The sequence below is a fragment of the Zophobas morio genome, unplaced genomic scaffold, assembly GCF_036711695.1.
Source record: "Zophobas morio isolate AGI-343-1 ecotype UQ-CSIRO unplaced genomic scaffold, CSIRO_AGI_Zmor_V1 ptg000023l, whole genome shotgun sequence".
In the NCBI taxonomy this organism is placed as follows: Eukaryota; Metazoa; Arthropoda; class Insecta; order Coleoptera; family Tenebrionidae; genus Zophobas; species Zophobas morio.
The window spans coordinates 4,388,514-4,408,775 of NW_026972128.1; the positions used below are offsets into that span (position 1 = coordinate 4,388,514).

The 20,262-nt window shown below is 34.5% G+C and overlaps 2 protein-coding genes and 1 long non-coding RNA gene across 3 annotated transcripts in view; all 3 read right to left on the reverse strand.

Moving 5' to 3' along the window:
• Nucleotides 1–20,262, reverse strand: part of LOC135134526 (uncharacterized) — a 246,507-nt gene that overhangs the window by 154,530 nt on the left and 71,715 nt on the right. The gene's annotated exons all lie outside the window — the stretch shown is intronic.
• LOC135134239 (CCAAT/enhancer-binding protein-like) lies at nt 395–2,465 on the reverse strand. Its single transcript, XM_064062868.1, has 2 exons — nt 1,198–2,465; nt 395–1,144 (listed from the first exon to the last, which is right to left on the reverse strand). Exons 1-2 carry the CDS (start codon nt 2,175–2,177, stop codon nt 1,096–1,098), a joined length of 1,029 nt encoding a protein of 342 aa, XP_063918938.1. The 5' UTR covers nt 2,178–2,465; the 3' UTR covers nt 395–1,095.
• On the reverse strand, nt 15,051–18,368 carry LOC135134229 (actin-related protein 5). Its single transcript, XM_064062859.1, has 6 exons — nt 18,075–18,368; nt 17,691–18,026; nt 17,210–17,638; nt 15,980–16,356; nt 15,737–15,923; nt 15,051–15,655 (listed from the first exon to the last, which is right to left on the reverse strand). The coding sequence occupies exons 1-6, from the start codon at nt 18,175–18,177 to the stop codon at nt 15,099–15,101; spliced, it is 1,989 nt and encodes a 662-aa protein (XP_063918929.1). The 5' UTR covers nt 18,178–18,368; the 3' UTR covers nt 15,051–15,098.

The following is a 20,262-nucleotide window of genomic DNA, read 5'->3' on the forward strand; positions in this document are numbered from 1 at the left end:
CAAAAATCAGTATCATGAAAAAGGGAAAAAAGGATGTTTCTTTCAAATTTGACATAGCTATACACAGTGATATGAAGAAGGATCACTTCATGAATGGTGATGAAAATAATGACATCAGGAACAAAGACATGTTGACTGGACATGATTAAAAACGCCACCTCACAAACCTTAATTATTACTCACAAAAACCACTTCCGCGGAGAATCTGCGCCTCTCATTGTGAAAAAATGACCTGAGCATTATTTGTGTCTTCTGAAAAGGAAACTGACGATCACAGAGTATCACAACGGTATACTCACCTTTAAATGTCACTGCCAACTTTCACGTTTGTTTAATGAATCACTCTGTATTTTTCCTAATTTTTTTTTGCGTTCGTGTAAATGAAACGCGAAAGTAAATCCGAGATATTTATTAAATAATAAAAACAAGAACATTTTAAGTAGTATAAAATATACACCATAATTATAAACATCTTTACAAAAATGTAGCTCTTTGGAAATATATTAAGATTTACAAGTACACTCTATACATACATTTACATTAACTTACATATACTTTACAATAAAATTATAAGGTGTAACAACGATATATTTTCAGTAGAAAAATATATCTTAAAATACATTTAATTTACTAACAGTTAAGAAGGTACACGGATGCGGTTTAAAAATATAATCTATACAATATAGTCGAATTGTTTTAAATACAATTTACTGATCACAAAAAACGAACGGAATAATTCTAATGTATTTTTAATACCCGTTAACAAACTCTTGTTCAGGCGTCTCCCGGAAGATTCCCTTCTTTCGAAAAAAGTTCCAGAGCGCAGAATTCGTTGTATGTGTGTATGTACGACATCGAAGCGAACGAATCCCCCCGAAGACACGATCTAATAAATTAAACAGTTTTTAACAGAACACGTCATAAAGGAGATCTATCATTAACTAAACGAACCGTCAAGATTCTCATCAACAAGGGGCAAAACTTTCCGAAAATTCGAATAATCGGCCTTCGCGAGGCATCAGTTTATTGTCATTTAACAAAGACGTCGATTGCACCATAAAATTAAAGCTCTTTTATCGTATTCGAAAGCACGCGCTACGGTCCGAAATCATGCAGACTGTCCATGATTCTCCTCTCTTCGGACCTGAACAGAAAACGGTTAAACCAGGCCCTCATTCACCAAACGCAAAGTCTTACATGTGCTGCTGCTGCTGCTGTAACTGGAAGTTGTCCAGGTGTTTGTTGATCTCCCTGTGGACGTGCTCCGGCAACACCCCCACGTTCGAGAAGAGGCTCCTCAGCACGTTCAACTCCTCCGTCAGCAGCTCTATTCTCTTCTGCAGTCTTTCATTTTCCTTAATGAGGATCTTCACCTTCTCCTCCGTCTCCCTCGTCCGTACCTTCGCCTTTTCCCGACTCTTCCTCACGGCGATGTTGTTCCGCTCCCGCCGCCTCCGGTACTCGTCGCTGTTCTTATCACAGGGCTTGACGCTCTTCCGCGCCATGTGCTGGTTGAGCATCATGGATTTGCTCTTCATGGCGTTGAGGTTGAGCTGGTGGTGCATGACGGGACTGGGCGTGAGGGTGGTAAAGGTGGCGGCACCAGGGCCGGTGGGGTACGGCGCCGCGCCCATGTATCCATTGGGCAAAACATTACACGGCTGGCGGCGGTACTCCTGCGGGTCCACGGGCTCCTCTTTGATGCTGGGCACGTCGCTCCCGGCCGAGCTGTTCGAGTCGCTGTTGGAGTTCTGGTTCGTGGAGTACGTGGCGCCGCTGTGAACAGGCTGGGGCATGTACGCTAACGTCGTTCTGGGGTAGTTTGACGTCGGCACGCCCATGACCTGGCGCGACTGCAAACCCTGCAGGTGCTTGCCCTGCTGGCTTTGCAGGATGTCGGTGAAGAGCCCGTCCCCGAACTGCGAGTCGTCGATGAGGTTCTGCAGGTCGAGGGAGATCTCGGGGGTGTTGAGGTCGTTGAGCTCTCCATGCTGCTGGTACTGCTGCAGGTGGTGCTGCTTCAACAGCGCCGTCGTCTGCTTCGAGATGCCCCCGTTGTTATTGTTGAGCGTCGTCAAATTATTGTTGTTGCTATTCATAATGACCGACTTCTTCTCCCCGTTCAAACCCCCTGTATTTTGACTCTGGTGATTATCGTACATTTGCGGAGAATCCATTTTTCCGGACAACTTTCACTAGCTCCACTTTCACTGCCGAATTGTCTTCACGTGCACACTTTCCCGAAATTACCCCGATCCGGGCACCATCACACTCAAACTGCCCGAACGACGCGATCAAACTTGCCCTTTGGTGCGTTCGCGCCAACGTGATCTGATCAGGTGTGCTGTCGCAGCCTACTTGGGACCACACCGTTCGTGCGCTTGCCCAAGCCAACTTGATACTGAGATTGCTTAGCCGTATTCCTGCTGTTTGTAGTGGTTAAGCGAGCTCATGCGCACCGGCTCTGACGTACGTTTTGAAAGTGAAACATTGCGATTTGATTTCGTGCGCGCTACATAAAAGCGCGTGTTTTTTTTTTACTTGACGTAATTCGTGTGGATGTGACGGGGTCGATTTTACTATTCTACTAGAGGCGTTTCGAAATCGGGTTTTGTTTTGGTCTTGCTGCGCTTTTCTTCGACTCTGGGTATGGCTGGCCGCGGAAAAATTCGACGGTGGCTTGGTGCGGGTTTTATTATTAACTTTTGTGGGTGGCGGGGCATTTGGGCACGGTTCAAGTGTGGAGGATTTGCGGGTTTTGCTTTTTGCGATGATAAAGCGGGGGATAAAGTAATAATTTCGACGGTCGGGTATTAAGTTGCGTTGTTTTTTCGGAAACTGGCGTCAGGATTGTTGCTTCTGAGAACGTCTTTTCTATTTTGTTGTTTTACGATTTCGTCATAAAAGAGGAATAAACTATTTTCAAGTTTTATTCTTGGAGTTATTTGTGCTAAAAAATAAACAAACTGATAATGGACAAAACATCGACGTTCTGAAAACTGAAATTTAGACAACGACGTTAATTAATCTTAAAAATCGATATCACCGATATTTTGATTTAAGTTTACGAGAAACGTGTAACATTTTTTAAAAAATCCCAAAATTTGTTAATTAAAAACTGACCAAAAATTTCGATTTTCTTGAAAAGTGGAAATATTTTAAATCTTTTTATAAACTTCTAAAAATGGAAATTACAACGTGCTTCATTTGTTTTATTAACAAATAGTATACTACTAGTTCCTGGAAAAGCTACCAAAAGTTTTCAAAAGAAAAAAATTGATATGGTATTCTAATAAAGTTAATTGGTTCAAAATAGGAACTTCATGGCTTTAACTAAACAAACGGACATTTAAGAAATTATTAAAACATTTTTTAATGATTTTTCTCTTTTTTATAAATGAAACGCTTTAAAAATTTTCTTTAAACATCTGCGACGTAACTGAAGAGACAATGCTTGAAGCACGGTAAGCCATTTTTACCCGACTTGTACTGTCGAAGAAACCAAAAAAATACGATTAATCTGTGTGGTACTTATTATATAAAATCAAAGAACAAAACACTACCACGCAAAAGTAAATATTTCATAAAAATAAGTTTCAACCTCGTTTTCCGATCTGAATCTTTTAAACGAAAATTTGTGCAAACTTTAAAGCTCGTGACATCATATGTAAAAATTTTGAGACAGGCAACAGGATTATCTTTTAATTCGTTTTTAGTCAAAATTTTTGAGAATTTTTACCGACCTGAATCTTGGACCTCAAAGAATTCAGCACAGATTGGAATACAGTATTTTTATAATGGCGTCAACAAGTGTGTAAAAAAAGAAACAAACAAGAGTTCTACAGATTTCTCTTTCTTTTGAAATTTCGAAATGTAAAATTACAGTACAAAAAACTGCAAAAGTAATAATTTAAAAATTTGCATTTACCCAAAAAATGTTGAGAACTGTGCAAATATTAGGGTTCAACAAATCCGTCAAAGGAATCCATTATAATTTATTTTTATTAATTTTTCTCTTTTTCAAAGAATTCATTTCAGAACAGTGTTTTTATAAAGACCTCAAGCTTATTAAAGTGTTGTAAAAAATTAAATATGTAGGTACAGAGTTCTCCAAGTTTGTTATAATTTGCCATTATTTTGAAAATTTTTAAACATAAAATTATCGAACAAAAAAATAAACAACGAAATAAGTATTTGACGAATGTCTATTTTCTGTAAGTTCGCGTTTTCTACACGTTTCATAGTTAAACCTCCGTTTTCCTTTGGTTGTACTTTGTTATGTCTATTTCTTGGTAATTTTGTTAGATTGATTATTTCTGAAACTAAAGGACCAGCTATTTTGATTTTTTTTCCTTAAGATATTAGAACATCCACTAACGTGTTCTCGCCTCATCCAAAGTACTAAATACAGAATTTTATAAAATAAATCTCCCTTAAAACGTATAGTAAGTACGATATTCTTCACTGATGGTTTAAAATTATAGTTATATTTTTTAAATTTAAACGTACGAGAAATTTGGAAAACTTAACTTAACGGACTTTTCTAACATTTTCATAAAACACTAACACTGATTGAGTGATTACAGAACCTTACTAAAATATTACATATTTATCCTATCACAAAAATTAGTGACGTCATTTCGGAAGAAATTTTAAACACACTTGAATCGATTTGTCGAAATTTACAATTTTTTCTTTAAATTAGTAACAAATGAAACAACTTTGAATAGTCCCTTTACACACATATTAAATTTGAAATCTTAGAACAGTTCTGCTTTCTTTTATTCGTGAACTTTTTCTTTTGCGAAATTTTAAAGTGTTTTTGGATTTCGAATTTTCAAAACGTTAAGAAGAAAAAAAAAAGTTGGGTTAAGTTGACAAGTTCTTTTATTAATACGAAGTTGTAAAAATTAAGCGTTTTAAAACTGTTTCGAATTTGAATATCTTCAGATATTCTAGAAATCCAAAATTGTATTTATTATGTGTTTACTTCTTATGGAAGCACAAATATTGCAATCAATTTAGAACAATCTTGGAATTTTTACTTTAGCCATACACAATCATATTAATTTGTCTGCACTGTTCATCCAAACTTTTAAGAAAAGGTGCTGTAATACGATGAATGCCGATTTTTTTAACTTTCTGTTGTAGAAGAAATCCATACAGTTAATCAATTTATTATATAAATCTGACCTTAAGACTACTGCCCTGACCTGACCTGATCTGATCTCACCTCAGGGTTCTCTGTTTTACAAACTTAATGGTTCTTTAAAAAACTAATTTCGATCAAAATTTCGGCAAATATAATAAACTAAAGCTAATCCATTTTAATTATTTAAACTAAAATTGGTTTATAGCAGTCCTTGCAGATTCAACCGCCCCTTTAATCATGATTAACTGAGAATAATTCATAAAACAAAATTAAAAAATAGTTATAGTAATATGAAAAGCAACACATTTTGCACAGCACAGAAGTTGTTTTCATACATTATGAACAGATGGATGAACAAAACATAAAACCAGATTCAGTGTCAGTTTTCTAGTAACTTTGACATTTCTGCAAACCCATTATTTTTAAGTGATAACCAAAATAACCTCCACTTTTCCACACACAAAAGCCGGCATTATTTGATGTTATAGCATTTTTAAATGGATTTTTAACCTAATGACATGAATATTAATTTTAGAAATCTGTTATGCAAATTACATCGTAAAACGTTTGGTTTTACTTTCATTGATGGCATTTAGCGCGTTAACAGTTCAAGTAGCCATAGCTTAAAATTCTAAAATTGGCCCAGAAAAATACCACAATGTTTCTGTAACAATCAACCTTAACCACGACAACTTATCTTCGCCTTGATAGTCCTACGCCAATTTTTTTTATAAATTTTATTGTAGAATGTTATCTTCCCGCTACCGGAAATCGCATAAATCAAGAATCCTTGCCAAAAATTCGCTGATATTTTCAAAACTGTGTTCAAGGTGCTCGTTAGAACATGTGGATCGGATTTATTGCTTTCGGCCTCATTTGAATCCTTCATTCCACCACAATAATTAGAAAAGCCATTGGAGATAAGTCGCTTGTGTTAGACACTTGCGTTATTCATCATCGTGTAAGAAGCGGCTTAGTGATAGGAGATAAGAATCTGTTTTTAGAGAAAAAATTCCTTGACCTACAAACGTGGGGGCAAAGGAGAGTGTGTCTGCTTAAAAATTTCATCGAAAATTGTTTCCTTATGGGCGATAACAAATACAGAATCTAATCAATTCATTGCAGTGAGTATAAAGACGTGGTAAGGCTAGTGGGAAACACGTCTAGACGGAATTAGAGGAAACGGAGAAATGTGATCATTTCCTGCATGGAAAACATGAAAATAACTCATACTGCTAATTATGAATGCACGCGTCCTTCCCCAAATTATACGTACGGTTTTAATCGAATTAGTTTTTTCCGATTTTCCAGTGTATTTTGTTTCAAGGATTTACACTGTCACGCTAGAACGATTAAACTGATGTATTTTAAGATACATGCAGTTCTAAAATTGTACCTAGTAGGTTTCTCTATTATCTTTTTTTATGACTAATGTCCGATATGAAAGCGTTGATAATGTCTAAAATTGAAAAGTGGGAGCTGGCTTATAAGCACACATGTTAAAGATCAGATTAAGATCTTTTACTCTGTACCTATTAATGTGACTAGAATTGAAAATAACCGCAGCATAGCCTGTAGGTGTGTTGTTCTTGCTTAACACATTTGATTTTGATTGTTTAAACGTTAAGTTGTTCACGTATATATGTCCTTTATCATTAAAGACTAATAATGGAGGTACATTGGGAATATGAAGTATCAGATTACATGTCATCCATTAGTTTTTTCTTGTAAACGTTTCTTCCACAATAAAAATAAAATCACTTTGTTTGGATTTTTACCTAAAATTGTTTCAATTTTTTATTTTTTGAAATGAATCAAGAATCAAGAATCCCTTCATGTTTAAGAACTACCTTCAACCATCGAAAACTTTATTTAGTTTGTGGCCTCAGAAATAAAATTTTCGTTTTTAGTTTCTTGTTACAATCAGATTACAACCTAAGTTTTTCACGAGTTTATTAATTAGTTTTTAATTTTTTAAAATTTATTTTAAAATACATCAGCAATCTTAAAATTCAAATTATGGATCGCAGGATTTCTAGTGTGAAAGCAGCACAGTCGTCTTAAATCGTCTTTTGTAGTCACTTGTTTCATCCGAGATTTAATTTTAAATGTACGTCGATTGAAACTGATCTTAAAACTACATTTTTAATATTTCATTTTTATTTGAAATTCATTCCTCTTTTGAAAATAAAAAAAAAACAATTCTTCATGTGCTATTCTTTATCGGCTGATCAACCAGCTTTCATTCATGTTTGATGTCCACATATTTCCATAACACTCTCTCTCTCTGCTTCTCCCTCTCCCCCCTCTCTCTATAAAGGATTTCTCTGTATCAAAAATCTCTTTACCATTGATTGACACCCTTTACTTTTTTTTATTGTCTTCCACATATACCAATATAAACTTCTATTTTAAAGATTTGGAGCTTTAATTTTCATGCTATTTTTACTATCTGTTTTCCTACTTCTTCTGTTAATTATTATTCAAGTTTTTTTTTTGTAGTTGTTGCTCTTTTGTGTTGGCTCTTGTCTCTTAATTTCTTGCATGCAAAAATTTAAAGTAGTTTCTTTTCACTCCTCAGTATTTACTTTACTTATTTACATATACTTCCATCTTCTTTTTCTTTAAAGTACTCTCCATCTTTTTTTCTCTTCTTGTTTTAATTGTTTTTTCTTTCAGTTTGGATTTCTGTTAAAGTTGTTTCCTGCTTTTAGTGTTCTCATCTGTGTTTTTGCTTTTTCTTTAGAATTTTTTAAATCATTTGAATATTCGCACCCGTCACCTTACCAGTTCCATTCTTGTAATTTTTATCAAAACTTATTTTATAGTTGTATATAGTTCTAGTTCAACGATTTTTATTGCTCTTCATTCCTAAGACTTTTTTCGAATTCCTTTTATGTTTCCTCGTTTGATATAGTTTTATTATTTCTTTTTATTTATTCATTTTTATTACTGAGAAAAAAAAAATCTTGTTCTAAATTAAATTTGCTTATTTTTATTTTCCAAGAAGCTAGGGCCAGTTTCATTATAATTCCACGATTTAGTAAAATCTCTGTCGTTTGTCTAGCGTGTCTGGCTGTCTGTCATCTGTGTTAACGATTTTATTGTAAATGAGTACTTTAAAATGGTTATATAGCTAATCAAAATTTATTTGTTCATCTCCAACACCTTGATGACGTCATCACAAAATTTTGCAAGAAAAATCCTTTTTAAATTTTATAAAATAATATGTTTCAATGCCTATGGTTTCTTATTCTGTCTTAATTTTTTAATTTATGCACCTATTCTAGACTTTTAGAAAAAATCAAAATTTGCTTTAAAATTATTTGTAAATACTAACTAATTGCTATAAGAGTATCAGTTCTAAAAACTTAACTCAGTTAAAAAAAATCCTAATTAAATGCTATTCAAAACAATCAAAATATTATGTGTCCATTATTTATTAACGCATTCATATTTTTACATCGGTTGTCCAAATTTTTGAAAAAAAAAAGAACCAAAACTGTAATTACTATTTGAAACTGTTACACCAGTTTCTTTGAAATTTTGTAAATACTTTGAGGTTTTCATGAGCCTACTAGATCGCTAATTAAATACTGTACAACTGTCCTATGAACTGTCCCCATCAAAATTTGCTACGCCAATCACAGCTAAAATAGGTAAGATAGTATCATCCATAAGTGTAGTTTAAGCTATTGGTTTTTTATTATAATATACAGGATCTTCAAAAAATGGTGCATCAGCTCAACGCTACGTAATTTAATTCACAAATATAAGTTCGAGAAAAATCATTAAAAAATCCTTTACGTCAATTTGACGTTCACTTAGAAAAACAAAATATCGATTGACAGTCGGAGATCAAAAACGTGAAAATGTAGCCATGGTCACCCATCAGATTCACACTAAACAATTTTTAGTTTTTTGTAATGTTATAAAATGACAAAATGTATGGATACATGCCTCCAAAATTATTATGAATAATGAAAATCCAATCATTTCAGTTACCCAACACAAAGTAACCAATTAAAATGTGGTGAAACTTCAAAAAAAAAAAAACTTTAAATAACTATATCTACTAGGTTTGGACAAAATTATTTTTTAAATTATTTTTTCGCTGTTCCATAAATGGTCTTGAACGCATGAAATCAAATTTTTGCTCTGTGTTTACCATTTTTTGAGAAATATCATGTTTAACACCTCTTTAAATTGTGTTGTCAATTTTTAAATTTTAGAGTTATGTGTGGAAATTATGACCAACGAAGGTTTGTGATCAGCTCACGTAGAGGGCAACAGCTAAAAAGTTAATAAATATACATTGAAGGGCATTGCTTCAATAAAGACAAATTTTGCGTTTTTTTTTCAACGAATTTTAAGTCCTACATCCTCCACCACTGGAATGACGTCACTCACAGATCTGCATCACTATACCATTACCACTTGAAAACCACTTATTTTAGAAAGTCATTGTTCTTAGGCATTTTTCTTTTTTTATAAAAATTCAAATTTTGGTTTATACCATAAAATATATAAAATCTCGTCTATATATTATATTATCATAAAGATGTATAATATATTCACACTTTCTACCCACACTTGCCATAACACATGCCTTTATCGTATTATCATCAGCAATCATAACCTTTAAAACCAATCCAACCATCACGTATCAAGTCAAATCGCACGAAAATTACATAAAAGCTCGCTTCTGAACTCCGAATGGGTTTATTTATAATTTACACACCTACCTGTAGCGCACACTCTCATTTAAACTTCTCCTCTGATTTATGCGCTTTTAACCCTTGATTTTATTAACCTCAAAAATAAAACCATTTATTTATATTTGTATCTTTAACACCTGTACCCACACTTCCTGTAATAATGAATGACACAGTACGTCGTCTATAAATCTCCACGGTTAAATAATAAACGGGAAAAATAACATCACAGAAAAAAATTCATGAATATAAAGCACACACAGTCAGTGGCGTGTGCTGCTGCGGGTCCTCTGTTGGAAAAAAAGGTTGTAAGCGTGTGCATCAAAGGCGGGTCTGGAAACGTCACGTTACGTCACAAACCTGATTCACACGTGCAGGAATGCGCATAGATTCCTGATGAAAGTAGGTCACGAAATGACAGGCGATGGGGGACACATGGCGCCAGCTGGTGGGCGATAGATACAGTTTTGGTGGATAAAATGTTCGAGTGCTGGGTAAAACGCGGAAGTGTTTTGATTTAGTTCGCTTTTAATGGAAAGGTGGCACTTAAAATTAAAATGAATTAATAGGCTTCTAGACATCGTGAATAGATGGCAAGGATGTACTTACCGCATAAAATATAGCCCCCAGAAAACATTCTATATTTATTTGTATTTCTAGGGGCTATAGCACAAAACTGTAATAGTTATCATTCAGTTCATGAGACTAAAGTCAATGTAATTAGAAAATGGTTGTTTTAAGTTTGTAGACTTTCTAAAACCGCAAAATTACAGATAAAATAAACTGTTTTTTGGCTAGCTTTTCATTGTATAATACTTTTGCTCTTATTACAAAAAATAAAGTGTGGACTATGTGCTACTTTGCCTAGTTTACGCAACTTTTTTTTGTAATACTCCATTTGTTCCAAAATAAGTGTCCGATTTCTGTATTTTGCTAAAAATAATATCATCTCCATTTTTAGAGATGAAGAGGTTTTGCATAAACTGTATTCAACATTATGGCTTATCCTTCATTGATTTTTGCGAATAAAAAAAAAATGGAAGAACGCAACGGTACCCAAAAATTTACACTAGAAAAATTTGTTTCTAATATAAATTTGTTAAAAAGAAAAAAATTACATGTAAAATAAAAATAATACAACAGATTAGAATGTTACACATTTCTATAATGTAAAACGATTAAATGTCTTTTTACTTCCCGAGCGTAAGCAAAGTATTGTAATCGAGTCCCTCGGCCGATTCTCTACTTTTACGTTTTCTCGATCTTTCATGACCCCTAGAAGACGAAGAAATAGGTCTCCCATTTCCGTCTGTCTGTCCGTCTGTCTGCCGTCCCGGATTTTTATTAGACAGATAATCTCCGAAAATACTGGACCGATTGTTGTGAAATTTTGTACTTACATTAGAAATATCATGTGGATGGTAAAATGCTAACCAAAATTTGTCTAATCACCACTAATACGATGACGTCACTTCAAAATTGTACATAGTAAATGGGTTTTAAATTGTATAAAATAACATAGTCCTACACATGTAGTTTACGACTCCGAATTGAGTTTTTACCCGAAACGTCCAGATTTTTGGAAAAAAAATCAAAATCATGAAATAACAGTTTGCAATTTAATTTTGAATCTGCAAAACCGAATACTTTGAAATCTTGCAGATGGTTTACAGTTACGATAAACATGATAAACTTTGTAATCAAAATATATTTACTTATCCCTTCCAAAAAATTGATGACGTCAGCTCAAAAGTTTGCCGAATAAATCCTATCTAAAATGTACAAAATATGATGAGTTTGTACTTGTGATTTATCGTTCCATTCATATTTTTTAGATTTGCATATACAGGGTGACCCAAAAAAATTAATTAATGCGTGAAATTGTTTTATTGATTTAATCAGGAACTACTAAATCGAATGCTTTGAAATCTTGGAGATGTTTTAAGTTTATAATTTTGGTAAAATTTTGATCAAAATGTATTTGCTCATCTCCCCTAAAAATTTGATGACGCCGCAGCAAAATTTAGCTGAAAAAAGGCTATCTTAAATGTGTAAAAAATGATGAGTCTATGCTGGTGATTTGACTGCATTAATATTTTTTAGATTTGCTTATACGGGGTGCCTGAAAAAAATAATGCCTGAATCAGGTAATTTTATTGATTAAATCAAGAATTGCAAAACTGGATACTTTGAAATCTTGCAGACGTATTTGTCTTAAATTACAAGTACTATACAGGCTGTGCCTGTTATCATAGACAATCATAGCAATCATAAAAAAATTACAAAGATGTCAATGCCAATGACGAAATTGAAAATATTAATACTCAATTTATTTTAAAATGCCCCACTACAAAAATGTAATGCTAAAAAAAACATAATATGCAAGGAGTCGTCACGTTTCCGACAGCGAGGGAAGTACTGTCTAAACTCTTTAGACCAATTTTTTAGGGTTCTGCTATTGCTAATGCAAAATGGCTTGTTAATTTTGACATTAATATATATTTTCGGAAAGAAAATAAATTCATAACAAATTCTTCACTTGAAAAGAAAATATCTATAAGATTAATATAACACATTGTGCATGAATTTGTGGCATGCATTTTTTTAGTCCAAAGTACTGCACCATAAGTTTATTGTCTACAAATAATTAATTATAAATAATATAGTTAGTACTCTTCTCTAGTCTGCAGACGATTCAGGTCCGTTTTAATCATGGAGATAGGATATTATACCTCCATGGTTTTAATCACAGTATAAATATCAATTGATATCTATACTGTGGTTTTAATAATTGTGTTTATGCAACCTACAATACATCTCCAAGGATTCTTTGCCTGAAGATTTTTATAAAATCAAAGTGATCCAATTCTGAGAAGCATCAAATTGATTAGGAATTTTCAAATAATTACTCCGATCTAAAATGCAATGTAATAGATATTTATTTTATTAGGAGTTTAAGTGATACTTTACGTGTCGAGTATGGACGATTAAACGCCGAGCGATAGCGAGGCGAATTAAGTTCATACGAGTCACATGAAGTCACTTAAATTCCGAATGAAATACAATACTTTATTTTCAAACGATTAATTTTCTTTTGCAATGATTATTTCCTATCTTCTTGCTTCATCAAGGATTTGCCTTGATTTCACTTACAATGTTACTATGGTTGACAACCACTATGATTTTCACATATTTAAGTATACTCCGGCGGAGTATAAATGTTTTATTTATACGCCGCTCAAACACGGTGTCATAGAAATGACACTTAAACCCCGGTAAGAGCGTCATATAAGTGTCAGTTATATGACGTTTGAAAATAAAATGCTTTATATTTTTATTTAAGATTTTTTATGTTATATGTACTACTTATACTATTGTGTCGCAAGAAATGAACGATGTTCGAATATTATGTAAATAATAACAAATACATTCGCGGCCAGAAAATCTTAGACGTCAATGTCATTCTACTCTCACAAAGTGTGAAACAGCTTAAAGTATTGCATATATCTAATACTACTATATTCCTAACTCTTCAGAAGTAACATAGAAACGGTGTTCACGGACAGAGAGAGACAGAAGATATTGTTTTCTGTTTACAAGAGTACCGAGGGTTTGTGCGCATGTACACAAAATTGAAGCGAAAGTACGAAATGTCAAAATGCATCCAGGCACGCTATAAGTTCTGTGAGTCACACTATCGACTATAGATCAAGCAAGTACGAGTGTATGCGCAGTGCTGTTTGGTACCACAGAGAGACAGAGAGGTCCGATATATTACTATGCCGTTGTGTTTTCGACTCTTTTGAGGCTAGTTAGGAATATAGTAGTATTAAATTTTAGATATATGACGTATTGTAACCACATTATAACCTTATTTTCTTTAGTTTTGTTAATTTTTGATATAGCGCGCATCCCGACACTGGTTGTGACGTCATACATTTTTTAAACTTCAACGTCAGATAGAGTGGAATCACTGTCGTGGTGGGAGAACAGCCACAACCAGGAACCCCAAACTCCGCTCGTGCTACAACGCCCCCTACGGGTAATTTTGCTGTGCTCTAGAATGAAATTGATATAGGTCGATCGCCACACTCTGATAATGATCCGGGTGCCCCCCCAACTTTTGGAGTCATAAGAACTCACGAGAAGGCGCTCTGGTGCCGCTTACGCCCCGCTGCAGAGTTTTTTTATTAGGATTTTGTTCTCTTGTTGACTGCCATAATTTTATAACTTGTGTACTTGTATCCACTTACTTTAATTAAGATTTTTCTTTGTTTTTATTAAATTTGTGATATTCAGATATTTACATTTTTTCAGAAGGTTTAATTTGATTTCATTCAAAGTTAGGCAACTTTTTGTTGTAACTGAGAACTAAGAAGGTCTTCAACTGGCACAACTTAGTCGCAGCTTCTTTTTTCTTTTTTTTTTGTCAGTGGAGGAATAAATGATTTTGTGTCCTCCATATATTTTGTGTTTTATTTAGCGGTACTTTTCCAACCTTGGGGTCCATCACTTGCATCTAAATGCATTCCGCCACAAAAAAAAAAAAAAACAAACACAATATAGGGTTTCATTTTGTTAGACGATCACAGCCAAGGCCAAAATTTTGAATTTTTAAAATTTTCGCGCACTTTTAAAATTTTGTTCACATGTCAATTTACGGCGGGATGTTTGGGTTATCACAATAGACTATTTAGAAATTTTTAAAATGACCGAAAATGAAGGCCAAGATTTTCTGGCCGCGAAATTTAACCAGACGAAAAAACAGTCCATCAGACTTTCTAAAAGTTCTTTCAGAAGTTCTGCGTTATTATATTCAAAAAATTAAAGTCACTAAAAACATCTTTTATTATACCGGGTGAATACTAATGATCGAAATAAGGTTCCTTTTGATCGAGGTTAATTTTAGTGTGCCAATTGTGAATTATTGGCATCCGTGCTAGTATGTCAGTTCACAGTTATCAATTTTGACATAGATACATCTGACAAACGTGTTAATTGGTTGGAAAGATGGCAGCTGTCATAAATGTCACTTTGACAATGAGGTAGCCCATCATAGAATTTTAAATACGTTGCTAACCTGACAAAAAAAATACAAACATTAATAATCGTCTGTATAAACAACATTATTGCGATAATCTGTTCTTGCCCGTTGCTTGAGAATCGTTACAAATAAAAATCACTTTTCACTGACTTAATTTTTTTTTCACACTCTTATATAAATAATTAATTTACGAAACATCTATATCTATCTCTTGCCCTTTCGGTGTCGGGTAAAACGGATTCGAAGCCACATGAATTTTAAAATACTCTGGCCCACACTCATCATACATCTCTCTAGTCAACAAATTCTCCTTCAACTCACTCGACCTCGCCCACTTTTTCGCCCCAAACCAGCCCCCTAGACTCGGATTGCTAACAATCCTCACATTAACCACAGACTGAAAAGGTCGAATACTGATTAAATCTGACAAAAGTCTCTGTTGTAGGCCTGGCAAATTGGCCAAACCCCCCATCACAACGACATTCTCCGCCAATTTCAACTGATCTTCCGTATTGAACAACGAAAAAACGTAACCTATAACTTCAGAAAGACCAGCTTCTGCAGACCCCAACATATACGGTTTGAAGAGTAGTTCTGGCGCACGGTAGCGTTCTATACCCACGTGAAGTTGATGGGTTTCCCCTGGATTAGTGGTTTCGTCTAGGTCAGAAGGTTCGTGGGTTCTTATTATCTCGTCGAGTTCTAGAAGTTTCTCGTTTTCGGCCTCGCTGTCAGAATCGCCACCTGGAATTTGAAATTATTTGTTATTTTTATATTTGAAAAATTTTATAATAATTAAAAGACGGACATTTCTTTACTACTTACCGTCTTTACTTATCGCTTTATAAATATCCCAGTCTTCATCCCTCAACCCAAAATCGTCATTTCCTTTTTCTTTTCGCGCCAACTGAGAAATAATCCTCATTCTCTCTTGCCCAGCAGCAGTTCTTCTCTTCGCCATGTCTTGCTTCCGTTGTTTCCTGGTCATTTTTTTGCTCAGAATTTCTTGCCTCTGCAATCACAAACACCATTACATTTCACCCTTTTTTGTTTTCATTCTTCTTTTACCATTTTCTTCGCATTCTGCAAAAATATATGCATTGCTTTTTCGCTTTCGAACACTATTTTGTTGTGTTTGGGCTGTTTGTTGGGTGGTTCTTCGACTTCTTCCGAATTGTTGGACGCTAGGATTTTTTGTTTGGTCTTTTCTATTTTGGCGTTCAGGGTATTGATTTGTTTTTGCAGATCCTGGAGGTGCTTTATTTGGTATTCGGCGCATGCTTTTTCGATTTCGTCTTTGTCGACGTCCGCTTCGACCATTTCTTGAATATAGAGAAGTTGGTTGAGTTTCTCTTCATCTTCAACGAGGCGTTCTTCGCGTTTTCGGGCGTTGATTTCGATGAGGCGGCGGGCGAGCTCGCGTTTTCTTTCTTTTTGTTGTTCCACTAAAAAAAAAAAAGACAGAAAAAACAAAGATTAACGTTGAAAAATCATTTTATATAAGTTATATTACTCGTTAGCACTAGATATGTACCTATTAGAACATTTTAACTTTAACTGTATAAAACAAAAACAGTGAAACAAGCTACCTGTTTCAAGGAACTATGCAAATAAAATTTAGTTATTTTTTATAATGCTGGTATAAATTGTTTGTTGGAGGGAAATACATAATATACATTAATTTTGAGGGACACAATGTAACACAATATCCATGCACGTTTTAGCAGCATCTTCATGATACATTTAAAAGGAGTCCCTACCTTTGGCTCATGGGATTTTAATATATTTTCAGAATGTAATATCTCCGCTTTTAAAAGATATAAAATTTTATATATAGCCTGTCTACACCTTTTGCTATATAACCCAGAGCAGTTTTTCTAAAAACTTTTTATCATTTTGGTGAAATTTTTCGTAGTGAGTTTAAAAATCAATATCTTTATTATTTACCAAAATTTCGGAACGTGGTTTTCACCTTACAGAACTATGTACGTTACTCGGGAAACATTGTCGATTTTTTGTCAAAAATGAGATGCACTAAAAAGAAACTTGTGTCAAAGAAGCTGCTTTTGCTCATTTTCAACAAAAGAAAATCGACAATGTTTTCCATTTTGATTTTGGGGAAAGTGGGGCAAAAGCTGACACTGAAAATAGTACCATGGTTTTTTTTTTTTAATTAATAGAAGATATTTGAGTTTCCAAAATATAATCAACAGTTATAATCGTTGTAAAGAAAAAAAAGTTTTCTCTAATGTATTTTTTGTAAACATTTTTTTTTTTTCAAAACAAACACAGACTTACGCGTAAGTGCTGAACTCGCCAAAGATACACTATAAGGTAACTGAATTTTCTTAATGTGTTCTTCATAATATCCTGGATCAGTCCACCTGGCCAACTCCTCCCTATAATCTAAAGCAACTTCACAAATTCCATGCAACAGTTCCTCAGCCCGACTTAACGTAATTGAAGTAGCGTGTGCTGGATATTTTAATTGTAATATCCTATGCAAAAAAGAAATCACATGGAAACCTCCCGTATTCAACCGCCTCGCATTCTCAAAAACAATTTTCCCTTCAAGAATCGGCACCACGTGACAGGTATGATAACTAACATTCACAATCAAGGCGTTCTTTTGTGGTTTAACCTCATTAAAATGGTAGGAGAACAAGCAATCAATACCATAAGAGATTCCAGGGACTGAGTAACACTCGAACAGCAACTCAGACATCACTAAAAAAGAAAAAATTAACCAATAAATACATACATAAAAATGCTATCTAACACTGTCTTGATGAATTGGGATTTAACAGAGCCTCCGTCAACACAATAGGATGTGGGATAGAATTATCTGTGTCAATCCCCAAATGACTAAAAGTGTAATCAAAAAGGTGCTCCTGTGCCTCAAAATGTGTTACGACGTCTCTGTCAAACTGTGTTTTCAACTGGAAACGCACAGCTTCAATGTTAACTATGTCGTTGCCTACTTGCAGCTGAGGGGTTTGTATGGCTTCAACTGTGTCTTTTTTGGATCGTTCTTTCCGTGGTTTCGCTATGAGGTTTTTGAAAAGGAGGAGTGGCTCCGGGCTGGTGGCCCAGCCGGCTCGACACTGGTAGGAACCTGGAAAAATTGTTTTTCAAAGGTTAATTTTTTTAAGGTTAGACATACCATTATCGATTACTATGGGGACGCTGTTGTTACGAAGAGCTGGGGTGTAGGAGTGGACAATGTCTGGTATACACTTTAAGTCTTTAAATTCTAATATTTCCATGTCGATTGTATTGTTGTTTGTGAAAACATAACCTCTACCATTTGGAAAATGAAAGCCAACTGTCAAAATCAAAGATTCCAGGTTCCGGGTTGTAATCGTTGCGATGGTTGCCTACATAGTTATACCACAGATTACGAATATCCGTAATCTGTGGTTATACCATGGCCGACTAGTACAAAGATTATGGCCTGTCCAGAGGTACCATACGTGCTGCCTATTAATAATCTATTAATAATTCAAAAACGACAAAAGAATTATTAACACTTTTTGAAAGGCACAAACCACAATTACACATTTTGAAGTCTCATAATGTCAAGTCAAATTAAAATTATGCTAAATTATTAAGTGTAATTATTAATTGATGGCAACACGTATGGTACCTCTTGGACAGGCCATAACCTTTATACTAGTCGGCCATGGTTATACCTATGTTTGAAATCTGTATCTGAAATGTACAGGCTGAGTATTCTTATTAATTATAATAACTGAACCCTGACCAATGTTCAATGCAAACAACATACATCTATCAGTTTTTGCTGGATTCCAAAATAAACACGTAAGTTTTTAGGATCAGTGTAGGTACTCTCCATACCAGTTAGTTGTCACTGTTTCTGAAAGCCGTCAATCAAAATTTCACAAATGATATACATGATGTTCGCTAAGTTGAGACATTCCTTCGAACACGTGCTACTATACTTAATTCTAAAGGGTTTTAGCCTAAGTCACTTAAGCAAAAGTGGCATTGTAAGAAAATTAGATAGTTATTTGTAATTGTACTTTTCTAAAATTTTGAGTTCGGTCCTGTTCATTCTATCCTAATTGGAATACGATGCCTACCTATACAATATCCATTGTTACCATGGTTGTAATATTTTGTAATAATGTCAATAGTACTTGTCCCTTTATGACGTTTTGAAAATCGTTTGAAAGTTTCTGATTTTAACTCTTCATTTCATTTCTAGTTCAAGGTTTAAAAGGTCTACCTATTTGAAACGATAAGAAAAATCTATAAACTATCTAGGTGAATCACAACGGTAAGTTGTTAGATTTATTCATGTATTAAATTGATAACTGAAATGTTACACAACAGAATTTAATTAATCAGATGGCTAATTTATTTGAAGAAATAAAATGTAAAAACAAAGAAGTGATTTTTTACAAAATGTCTAACTTAAGAATTCTCACTGCAACTGCGCACCTGAGAAATTCACAGTAAATGCTCAAAATTGTTGCCGTTATTTGCAATGCAAAGCCTTGATCTTCGTATCCATGAATTGCAACAGGACAAGAGCCCTTGCTGCTGTCGAATTTGGTTAGCGGCATTAAAAATACGATCTCGTAGCTCCTCAACTGTGTGTATTTCACTCGTATAAACCAACTGCTTCATGTGCCCCCATAAGTAAAAGTCGCAAGCGTTTAGGTCCGGCGAACGGGGCGGCCAGGCAATGGGGCCATTTCGCCCTATCCACCTATGAGGAAAAGCGTAGTTTAAATAATTCCGCACTTTCAGACGATAATGTGGTGGTGCGCCGTCATGTAGGAACCATATGTTCTGCCTGTTTCTGTTTAATGGAACTTTTTCCAGTAATTCAGGCAAATCGTTTTGCACAAAGTTGAGATACTGCATACCATCCATGCGATCCGGTAGATAAATGGTCCAATAAGTATACCATTTACAATGCTAGCCCATATGTTTATCGAAAATTTGTGCTGAAAATTTGTGCGGCGAATTGCATGCGGGTTTTCAAAGGCCCATACATGGGTATTACGAAAATTCATTGTAACATTACGAGTAAATGTTGTTTCATCAGTGATCAGAATTTGGTTAATAAAATTTTCATGGTTCATAGTTTGTTCCAAAAGCCATTCTGAAAATCGTACTCTTCGGGGATAATCAGGAGGTATTAAAGATTGCACACGTTGGACGTGATAAGGATGGAGCTGATTTTCATGTAATGTGCTCCATATTTTGCTGTGACCTGTATTTACTCGATGAGCAATTTGTCGGGTACTAATTGCTGGATCTTCGCCTATTATTTCTAGAATTTCCTCTTCTAGATCTAACATCTGTTGGAGTCTTGGTCT

Excerpts from the sequence above, each read along its gene's own strand:
- LOC135134229 (XM_064062859.1), bottom strand. The coding sequence starts at position 18,177 with ATGGAAATATTAGAATTTAAAGACTTAAAGTGTATACCAGACATTGTC. Across the intron at positions 18,027-18,074 it reads CCCCATAGTAATCGATAATG|GTTCCTACCAGTGTCGAGCC; the intron begins GTATGTCTAACC and ends CAATTTTTCCAG. Across the intron at positions 15,656-15,736 it reads TAAAGCGATAAGTAAAGACG|GTGGCGATTCTGACAGCGAG; the intron begins GTAAGTAGTAAA and ends TTCAAATTCCAG.
- LOC135134239 (XM_064062868.1), bottom strand. The coding sequence starts at position 2,177 with ATGGATTCTCCGCAAATGTACGATAATCACCAGAGTCAAAATACAGGG. Across the intron at positions 1,145-1,197 it reads CAGCAGCAGCAGCAGCACAT|GTCCGAAGAGAGGAGAATCA; the intron begins GTAAGACTTTGC and ends TTTTCTGTTCAG.